This window comes from Hippocampus guttulatus, chromosome 12, assembly GCF_054856545.1.
Source record: "Hippocampus guttulatus isolate MCC_2025c chromosome 12, RoL_Hgut_1.0, whole genome shotgun sequence".
NCBI classification, from domain to species: domain Eukaryota; kingdom Metazoa; phylum Chordata; class Actinopteri; order Syngnathiformes; family Syngnathidae; genus Hippocampus; species Hippocampus guttulatus.
Genome location: NC_141272.1, coordinates 16747499 through 16758660, shown reverse-complemented (window position 1 = coordinate 16758660; position 11162 = coordinate 16747499). Strand labels below are relative to the sequence as shown.

At 43.2% G+C, this 11162-nt stretch overlaps 1 protein-coding gene across 1 annotated transcript in view; it reads left to right on the top strand.

The window, feature by feature from the left end:
• The first annotated feature begins 840 nt into the window (after positions 1-840).
• epha4l (eph receptor A4, like) overlaps positions 841-11162 on the top strand; it is a 54044-nt gene continuing 43722 nt past the window's right edge. The window contains exons 1-3 of the mRNA XM_086124885.1: positions 841-1043; positions 2397-2464; positions 4428-5091. Coding sequence (XP_085981011.1) covers positions 935-1043; positions 2397-2464; positions 4428-5091 — 841 coding nt within the window. The 5' untranslated portion in view covers positions 841-934. The remainder of the gene's footprint in view (positions 1044-2396; positions 2465-4427; positions 5092-11162) is intronic.

The window sequence follows — 11162 nt, the reverse complement described above, 5'->3', positions numbered from 1 at the left end:
ATAAATACATTTGATTTGCCCACTCACAAGTGCTTGGTCCAACATTAAAACTAAAGCAAGAGAGAGTCATCCAATGTGGGCTCGTCTTCGATCCCAAAATAGAAAGAGTCAATTCCACAAAGTGCAATTCTGTGTCTTATTAAGAAGGTCACACTTGATGCTTGTTGTTTAATTCAATTTTGCAGGCGGAACAGGCGTCAATATCGCCCGCTAGGTGGCGACCTTGATCTAATGCGACTCACCTTGGACCGGCGTCTGAGCTTGACTGGTGCCAGACAACAAGCTGGATCAGCATCATGAACTGCTGCATTGCATATTAAGCGTTTGGCTTCAATTGGACAAGAGTTATAAAGGCCATTATATGTGCTATAGTTAACAGACTAATGGCTGCACACTTTCACTTTCCACCATCAGCCTGACAGTGACCTGATGGCTGACCGGAGATGGCCGAATTGACTGTCAATGCTTTGTTGACCCCCGGGATAAGACTCGGCGCAGTTTATCCTTAAATGTCACTCAGTGACCCGTCGAATTTGATGGTTGTGTGGCAAATGTCGCGTGGAAATGTCACGTCACTCCATCTCTGTCTCGTCTCTGCAAGCTACTGAGAAGACCGTGACTTGTGCGGGGTGTTCACGCGGGTGGGGCCAAGTTATTTGCCCCCCCCCACCCCCACCCCCCGCGCCCCATACCTCCACCCTCTCTGTCCATTTCCCATTTGGATTGACGGGGGTTCTAGTCAGTGAAGACCCGCCTTCCAGCCTCTGGTGCGCCGGGTGGTGCGTCTCTGTGCTGGTGTCCGCTTCTATCCCTTATTCCACTGGGCAAGAGGGAAAGGGAGGGAGAGAAAGAGAGCGAGCGAGAGAAAGCTGGACCCGAGAGAAGAAGAGAAAACAATTCAAAGATAAAACATAAGAGAGGAGAAACCGGCACAATGGCATCAAAAATGGCACTCATGGCGGGGATTTTGTTCACGGTTGCCTTTCTTGTTTCTGGGATTTCTACACTTGTTTCCCCGTCTAGGACATACCCGCCTAATGAAGGTAAGAGTGACGGGAGCTTTACGTCTGAATTTCGCTTATCTTCTCACTATGTGTGAACCTTTGCGTCCAGCTGCGAAGAATTTAATTGATGAAAATTCACTGACACGCTTAGTTTGCAACTTTCACACTGCTTTGTTGGAGCAAAAGTAGGCACTCGGAGAGGTCTGGCATCGGCTCGGACCTTCTAACGAGAACCAAAGACCTAAAGGCGGGGGGGGGGGGGGTATCCTGAAAACAACTCGTTTTCCGAATTGTTGGACAGATCAGACAACGAGGACTTTACGCGTCATTTGCGCATCGGTATCCGACCGAACGGGGTCTTCTTCGGCGTCAGTCGCGTTCCATTTTCTGGTTAGCGACGGACATTTGATAAACTAGCCATTTAATATTTAATTAGTTTGGACAAATTGTAACAGGATGTGAGGTGGACAAGTGCGCGCACTATAAGCGCCATATGAAGCATCTAAGATAAAACCAAGCACAGCTCCGTAGGTTTTCAGGTCCTCGACTGGTCCGCTGCCTCCTTGCGCGTGTCCCGGCTGCTTTACACGTCGGCTACTTTTAAAATTTTTAAATAAAGCGTATGCGTCATGCTGCAAAGATGAAATATCCCAAATAAATTGTCGTTAAGAATATTGGGGAATGTTTTCCAGCTGTCCATTGACACGTGCATTTAAAGCAATGTATGCTGTTATTTGTATGCATTTTAAAATACATGCGCGTGCATGACAATAATACCTGTTTTGCTTATTTTAGGTATAAAAAACGTCAGTAAAAAAAATCAGTTTTTCTTGGCCATTTGCTTGGCACATATTTAATGATTCTGGTTCACTCAAATCAATTTGTCGAGTGAAACGTGTGCGTTCAAGTTTAAATAGACGTTTTCGTCATTGATTCCGATTATATCTAACACTGTTGAAACAGGTATTCAATACAATTGCGTGTGTGTGTGTGGGGGGGGGTTAATTTACAGATTCAAAGAAAGGGTGGGTAACATTATAGTTACTTTGAGTGATTTTTTTAAATAAAAAAAGGAAAAAAATCCAACGTTTAAATTAATAAATGTAATTGTAACATATATATATATTTAAATAAATAAATATATATATATATACAAATTGCTTTCTTGTAAGGTTTTTTTTTCAAAAAACTTTTTTTTTCCTTGACCGCATGCACGTTAAAATCCCCCCCCCCCCCCCCCAAAAAAAAGATCACGTTTCTTTCCCAAGAGGGCTGGATTGTCTTCTTCTTTCTCACTTTGTTGGAGTTCAGTTGGACAACCTTACATGCCAGTGCTGATGTGTATGACCAGACTCAGAATGAATGTACCTTTCTCCTATTCCTGCTTTCTAGTCACGTTATTGGACTCCAGAGCAGCACAGGGGGAGCTAGGATGGGTCGCCAATCCAACAGAAGGAGGGGTAAGTGTCTCTTGTCAGGATTTTTTTTACTTCTCTCCCGAAAGAAAATGGAAGCGATATTCTCTTTGAAAAGTTGTTATCCAGGTGAACCCAATCGAGGATTAGGGTTTAGGATCTTCATTTATGCTAAAATGAAGATCAAGGGACATTCTTCATAATCCTGAAAACAAAATGATTAAAAACAGTCCGTATGCTTCATGAAAACTCCCTGGAACACCCCCTGTAGTTATCCCCTCAAACATGCTCCCCTTTCTTCTCGCTGCCTTTCTCTGTAATGGTCAGAGGGGCAATACTGCAGCAGGCGTCAGGTTTCCTGAATAGACGATGAATTGAATCGCCCTTTGTGGAGAAACTTTATATCCTTTTCTACCAGAGAGTGGAAGGAAGAGGGGGTGGGTTGGCTTGTTGGTAGAGAGGGGGTCCTCTGGATCGAATGAGTACGGGAGAGAGTACAGTGGGGTTCACCTATAGGCACTGAATGAAACCACTGCTTTTCCTTAATAGGGAGCAGGGTCAACCAAATGCATGATCCATGGTTGAATGAGATGTCACAGTAAATTTGTTGAGGGGAAAAAATAAGACATGTACGGTAACTTTAAGGATACTGGAAAAAAATAGCGAAGATATAGTGCTTGACCTCTGATTGGAAATCCTCCTGCTCAATAGAATGCGTTCTAGACACGTGTCAAGTTTAACCATGGCCTCAAACGAACCCGTTAATGTTTTCTAAAAATTAATACAGGTTAGTATCTACTATGTGATTTAATAAATATGAACCCAGGGAAAACTGAATTACATATGGTGCAGTTGTCGCAGGGTCTGCTTAGAAGCTGTTTTCAATGAACTTGGCCAGTGCTGTGCTCATATTCCCCCTTCTGCAATTGAATCACAAACAAGTGACTGACAGAGCCTTGGCAGCCTCAGCAAGCCTGCATTCATCCTCTCATTAGAGCCAATTGGTCTTATTCTGCCTCCTCCGTAAGATTAGGGAAAGGTGCTTGATTTCCACAACACAAGCGCACACAATGACGTGAGCGGGAAAGCCCAGAGCCGTGGGGAATGCGGGAGATTTTCTGAAATCATAGTCACAAGCTCTAAATAACGTTGTTTATGTTAAGGTACCACACAACTCTGACAGCGTAATGTTTATCGTACACTCCTTTGTTGTGGTTATTGTTATCTTGGTTTTTCAATGATGTAGATACAGCAGCAGGCCACCACGTTCACATTTCCCAACCAAACTCACAGCAAAAAATGTCCCTGAGTAGCGCTCTGTCAAGAAGGGACACTTGTACCTAAAAAGACCCCCTTCCCTGCTCAGAAGAAATAAGACTAGTCACGCAAGATAACGTAATCCAAGCAGCCCTTGTCCACGTCTCCTCCTACAATGAGTCCAGACCAACAGAAGCAGTGGACACGTGTTTTGTCTCTTCATGTCTTAAAATGGGCATACATTGAAGTATTACTAGTATGTCACACACCAACCATAAAGTGTATCTTTTTTTTCTTGCGTGTGTTATGAGTTCATGAAGCATCGCATACGTATTTGATATGAAGATGCAAATTTCCTCTCTCTCAGCCAAGCAAATCCCTTTCATATACAGTAAATATCTGCATGAGCGTCGATTGGAAACTAACAAGTAGATTAGATGCAATTCATAAAATATGCATAAAGTTTGGCCATCAATTAATAGCACTGCTGAGATATATTGACTTGTATTCCCTGCGTGTTTTTTTTTTAATTTGCAAGGTATCCATAATTATGAGCATTCAGCAGCTTATAGTTATGAACGATGTGCACTTTCTAAATTCAATTGGTTGAACTGTCATTCATTAAGGTTCTAAAATGAGCAAAAACTTGATCAAATTTTATGGCAGTGTTAATGTAAATGACCGCAGTGTATTGCTCAAAGATATGTTGAAAGCCTTTTTGTAACATGAATTGGTTGCGCGCTTTCACCAGTGGGAGGAGGTGAGCATCATGGATGAGAAGAACATTCCCATTCGGACGTACCAGGTGTGCAATGTCATGGAGCCAAACCAGAACAACTGGCTTCGCACTGACTGGATTTCTCGTGGAGGCGCCCAGCGCGTCTACATCGAGATCAAGTTCACCCTACGAGACTGCAACAGCCTTCCTGGCCTTATGGGAACTTGCAAGGAAACCTTCAATCTGTACTACTATGAGTCCAACAACGACAAAGAGCGCTACATTCGTGAAAACCAGTTTGCCAAAATTGATACGATCGCCGCTGATGAGAGTTTCACTCAGGTGGACATCGGCGACCGCATCATGAAGCTCAATACAGAGGTGCGCGATGTAGGTGCCCTGACGCGCAAGGGCTTCTATTTGGCCTTCCAGGATGTCGGAGCCTGCATTGCACTTGTGTCAGTCAGGGTCTTCTACAAGAAATGTCCATTGGCGGTGCGTAACTTGGCCCAGTTTCCTGATACAATCACTGGAGCCGATACCTCCTCGCTGGTGGAGGTTCGTGGATCCTGCGTGGATAATTCAGAGGAGAAAGAGATCCCAAAAATGTACTGCGGAGCCGATGGAGAGTGGTTGGTGCCCATTGGAAACTGCCTATGCAACCCTGGGTACGAGGAGCGAAATGCAGACTGCCAAGGTAAGAAACTGAAACATTCTCTGTTTGTTGATCCAACATTTTAAAATATTCCGCTCTCGCGCTCCCTCCATTGTGTTTATACTTGATGCTCTCTTTGTTTGATCCAAACCAATTCCTCGACCTTTCCCTGTCTTTTGTCTCTAATGTTCTCACTGCAGTTTTCTTTTCAGCTTGGGCAATAGATATAATAATGAGAGTAGATGAAGTCATTAGTAGGCCCGTTGTGTTGTGCGGTGGGATTTATCCCTTGAGAATTGGTGACTCCAGGATGAGGGTAGGTGGCTCTAATGCAGGAGTGCCTAACCAGTCCATCGTGGTTGACCGATAGACTGACGACTGGTCCCAAGTAGACCGCATGAGGGGTATGGAGCAAAAAAAAAAAATGTGTGTGTGTGTGTGTGTGTGTGTGTGTGTGTGTTTGTGCATGTTGCTGTTGTTTTATATCTATCCCTTTTCTGATCCGCTTATTGTCACAAGGGTCACGGGGCATGCGGGAGCCTACCACAGATGTCTTTGGGCAGTAGGCGGGGGACACCCTGAATAAGCAATCGCAAGGCACACGTGGTTATTCGTCTATATGTGCCCTGCGACTGGCTGCCAAAAAAAGGTTGGGCACCCCTGCTCGAATGGGACTGCAGAGCTTTCGACAATAATGTGTTTTAGAGTTAATCATTTTGAGCAGGTATAAGAGGAGTGAAAATCTTCAGGTCTGCGATGGGAGCGCGAAAGTAATTGTGTGGGCGGGGTCTTTGGTTGTGGGGACTAGCCCTTCGAGGATACTTGTTCTTGAGCAAGCTGTGATCCTGTAATGGTTTGTATGATGGGTGTCAAAGGTCAGAGGAGAGATTCTCCTTCCAGGTTTTTTATCAGAAGGCATGAACTGCGGGGCGGCACGGTGGTAGTCTAGTTAGCACATCCGCCTCACAGTGCAGAGGTGCAGGGTTTGATTCCGGCTTTCCTATGTGGAGTTTGCATGTTCTCCCTGTGCCTGCGTGGGTTTTCTACGGGTACTCCGGGTTCCTCCCACATTCCAAAAGCATGCATGGCAGGCAAATGGAACACTAATTATTACCCCTGCTTCTGTTGGATTGTCAGTGCGAATGGTTGTTTGTCTATGAGTGCCCTGTGAGTGGCTGGCAACCAGTTCAGGGTGTCTCCTCGCCTACTGCCCGAAGACAGCTGGGATAGGCTTCAGCACGCCCCTTGACCCTTGTGAGGATAAGGATCAGAAAATGGATGGATGGATGGATGGATGGATGGAAAGCATTGCCAGCATGACCATAAATTTTATTTCTCTGTTTTATATTTTTGGGTTTTTTTTTAGATTGAATTAGGATTGCTTTGCAGATTGAGTGCAGTATGTGAGCAAGTTGAGGCATATTTTTCATCTGACCAAACAAATGACTGCGGGTTCTCTCAGGGTATTTTACCGGTGCGGCCTACACAACATCCACTAACCGTTGGGGACCAACACTCAATAAGCACAGAGCCTCAGCAGTGAGGGGTCATAGGCTGAGCACGGGTGATTAACAAGGGGGCAGACAAGGACGCCTCTCTTTATTTATGGGGAGCCTTTATCTCGGACTAATTGCATGACAAACAGGACTAGTGATTTAGTGGTAGCGCTAGCTGCTTGGGGAGCCCAGGAAAAGCTGTCCAAGTGGTCACAGATGGTTCTGGATGACAACATGTGCTTGTGCTCCCGTACAAAAACGAACCGATTTGAGTTGCCAAAAAAGCTAAGTTTTTTTTTTTCTCAGAGTGATGGATAGATGGACGGTTTAAAAAGGAGACCGTGACTGGTATTTAGTTACAGACTTTAATAGAATCTTCAATCGCGTTTACGAAAATGTGTTCACTTCAAATCAAAATGACAGCCTCGGCCAGTTTGTGAGTGCCCCACTTTGGGCAGACCTCAAAATGCTACTGTAAATTTTTTACATTTCAGAAGAAAAAAAAATACCATCCAGTTCAAAAGACAAAAAAAGGATTTGGAAACCATGATCATATGAAGCATGCAATCTCTTTTCAAGCCATCATGTCCATCACGTTCAGTATACCGGTACTTCAGTTAGCCGCGTCATTCTTGCTTTGATCGCCTAATAACAATGGAAGAACATCTTAACATTTTAATGAGGTAACTTAATGCTGTTTGTGTGCTTGCTTGTGCTCAGGTGACCAAAAGGTAAAAAAACGTGCATTGATTAGCTGTGTAATAGCGTCCAATCTGACAAGTTTTATGAGAGTCATTTAACTTCTATTTGACAGAGGCATTCTGAAGGGTATGAATTTAATGTGATGTAAATCTTGATTATGGTTCTATATCAATCATCTATTTGTGAATGTGTATGTATAATGTACGTTTTCTTTGGCTATTTTTGTGTGCCGGGTTAGCGGTTCTTTAGCTTCTTGTTCCCAGCGCAGGATGAATGGGCTTTCCTCCGTCATTGTTTGGGGCACCATCAGAGCTCAGTGTGGCTGGTGGGACTTAGGGTCTGTGTGTGTGTGTGTGTGAGAGAGAGAGAGAGGAGGGGGCAGGGGGGTTGAGCATGTAGGAGTTGCATTCTCCACCACTGGCAGAGGTCAGAGGTGAGCCCCTCGTGCATCCATCTTAGCACTGTGTCTGACAGGGTTGCGGATCCAGGATTGATTAAGGCATCAGGGTTTTGACAGCTGTGTAGAGTGTGCGTCTGTGCTCAAGGTGGGCCGAGAGTGCTGAGGGTGTCGCCTATAGGCTAAAGCGAGAGGGGCAACCGGGGCACGGAGGTCCAAGGGGCCCCTGATTAAAAAAGAGAGGACTCTGTATGTTTGCATTTGGGATCCCTTTCGCTGCTCTGTTGTTGAAGGGTGGGGGTCAGGGTGTCCTCTCGCTCTTCATCTGGTGACGGGGTTCATGCTTTAGGACGGATGTTGATGTGCTGGTGGGGTGAGAGGAGATTAGTGAACTACATGTGTCACTCTGGGCCGATGGTAATTACAATTTGTCTCGTCAGGCGGGGAGAGGAGAATGAAGTGCACTGGCAGCAATTTGCTTTCTGCACTATCATCATCATCATCGTCATCATATTCTGTTTGTTTTTAGGAAAATGTGTCGGCTTTCTGTGTTTAGATCAGATGTTTATATACACGCTGCATTGGTCAGTCTGTGTGTTTGTTGTGGACAATGTGTTGTTAACGTGTGAAGCTGGCAGACACTTTAGGCAAAACAAATCCCCATCTCCCCACCCCCTCCCACTAACACATACATTCCCCTCACCTCCAAACAACACGTACGTTTGTGATAGTTTGGTCCTGAACACGACCTTAAATGCACAGATGAAAGCTAATAGCTAAATGTTTTGTTTTGTTGAATATGTTTGTTAAAAGGAATGCCAAGAAACATCTCTCTGTTGTTCAGCGTTTCGGTGCAGAAAACAATGTCATACCACCACAAAATATATCAAAGTATGACGGGTTTATTTTCACTTGAGACATCTGTGAAGAGATTTTTAGGGATGGAGTTGCTCCCCAGTGTGTGGGGATTTACCCCCCATTCCCGCACTCGCCCTGTTGACAGTGCGAAATATGCATTTGGGAGTATCAATCCAAATTCAACTCAGATTCTCTTAAGACTAATAGTCGCTGGAGCTTTATGCAAATAAGAATCTCAATTCATCAATTTCCGTCCTACATTCTTCATTCACACAAGCTAACAATTACTGTCCTTGTTTGTGTGGGTGTTTGTCTTAATTTGGTCTCATATCGCATTTTCTCTTTTCATGCGTTTCCACCTCCAACCTCCTTTCAGTTTCAGTTCCTGATAGCCATTAAGGTCCCTTTTTTCCGTACGCTGCTTTTATTTTACAAACATTCTATTGTGGCTGTCCAGGTGGTTCATGTTTGTAAAATGGAAGTGGTCTGAATAATGAGATTACCTTCATTGTAGGAAGAAAGATAACCCAATGGAACATCATCATCTGACATTGTTTGCACAAACACAATGTGGGAGTGTGCCCCAAAAACCTGCGCAGTGGTCCAAATGCCAGCCAAGTCATGCTCAAAACATTTTTGTACAAACTGACGTCCATCCTCTCAAACCTAAAAAAAATGCATATTGCATCATGTAGTCACGTAGACACATATTTGCAAATTTGCACTGCAGATGCTCATATTAGTATGCATTAGCACACCGGCGTCAACACTCAGAGCGGAATGGAGCCCAGCAGAGTGGAGGTGAATGTACTCATCACTCACCCTGTCACCAGAGAGGGTCGGGTTGTGCTGCTCAAAAGACACAAGGGATCAACCAAACAAGAGCAGGAAATAACAAATGTTGAATGGAAGACAAAATGTTTCACATATTTTCATCCTAAAATAAGAAGAAATAGAAGTTTGGAAATGTGTTCCCAAAAAGAAAAAGAAAAAGTCCATACCCCTAATACACATTTCCTCGACGAGTCGAAACGGGGAGGGGCGGGTCGAGTGCTGATGGTAATTCGCTATCATTAGCTGAGGTGCTGAAATGTTTTTCCTGCATGGGATGCTGTCCTGCCGCATTTGTTTCCTTCACAGTTCCTGACACTCACCACCCCTCTCTTTCTGCTCGCGGTGCCCTGTTAAGGGCAGGAAGCCAACGGTGATGGAGTGTGACCCGAGTTGATGGCTTTGCAGCTCCCACAGCGTCTGCTGCATTGCCTATCAGTATATGCATCCAAGTCGAAACATATTTAGCTTACTTTATGCCAATAGTACAAAAAAAAAAGGAATTCCACTCAAATGGCTGTCTTTGAAAGGCTTTGTCTAGATTCGGCATTCCGCCTGCCATTCTAAGCACTCTGGTGGAAATAAATGTTTCTTAAAATAAAGCTGAACCTCCAAAGAGGAATAACATCCATATTGTTCCATTCCAAATAAAAAGCCATATGAGCGCAAAATAATCCAATGGCAAAATAATACAATACATCTTTATTTATATAGCACAGTTGTGCCTGTAACAAAGCACTTTACAGAATATTTTAACAAAAAAAAAAAACAATCATACAACAGAACATGTCACATAAAACTTTGACAATGATACAAACTGAACAACCATTCCAACATTTACAGTGCTATTTGAAGTGTTATACAGTAATCCCTCGTTTATCGCGGTTAATGGCGACCAAAACCACCCGCGATAAACGAAAATCCGCGAAGTAGCGACCAATAAACATTTTTTTTTTAAGTCCACAAAAAGTCCGCAAACAGTCTGCGAGAAGCTGCAAAACAACAGCGAGTCACATAGAGCAACATACTGTACTCCATGTATATGAAAAAAAATTGAAAATAATTTTTTCTTTTGAAGAAAAAACAAATTTTTTTCAATTTTATTTTCAAATTGAAATTGAAAATAATTAATTTTTTCTTTTGAAGAAAAAACAATTTTTTTTCAATTTTATTTTCATATACATGGAGTACAGTACTGTATATGTTGCTCTATGTGACTCGCTGTTGTTTTGCAGCTTCTCGCAGACTGTTTGCGGACTTTTTGTGGGCTTGAAAAAAAAATATATAAATATGTTTGAAAAAATCCGCGATGCACTGAAGCCGCGATAAACGAACCGCGAAATAGTGAGGGATCACTGTAGATGAAAGAGGAGAGAATCATAGATCAAATATCTCTAACTTAGAGCAACCTGTTTCACTTAAGATGCTAGATTGACCCCAGACAGAATGGAAAACCATATTCTTTAAAAAAATGGATATTGTTTTACACTTAAATCACCAAAACTCCATTTGCTAATAAGGCCTTTGGGTCCTGGACAAAAACACATCCACATCTAACACAATACATCATGGATTATGCTTTTGTTATCCTTATCCGCTGTCCTTAAATGCGATGTCAAAGTAAAATGAAATCTACAATCACATTAAGGAGAGTGATGAGACTCCTGAGTCACCCCCCACCCAAACAAAAAACCAAAAAGTATTGAATGATGATATAATCATCCCCTAATAATAAGTTACTCTATCACTGTCATTAATTTGCGTTTGTGCTTGCATAATTTCCTGTCAGTCAACTCGACTAATTGGCACAATTGCATTTTTATGCAAAA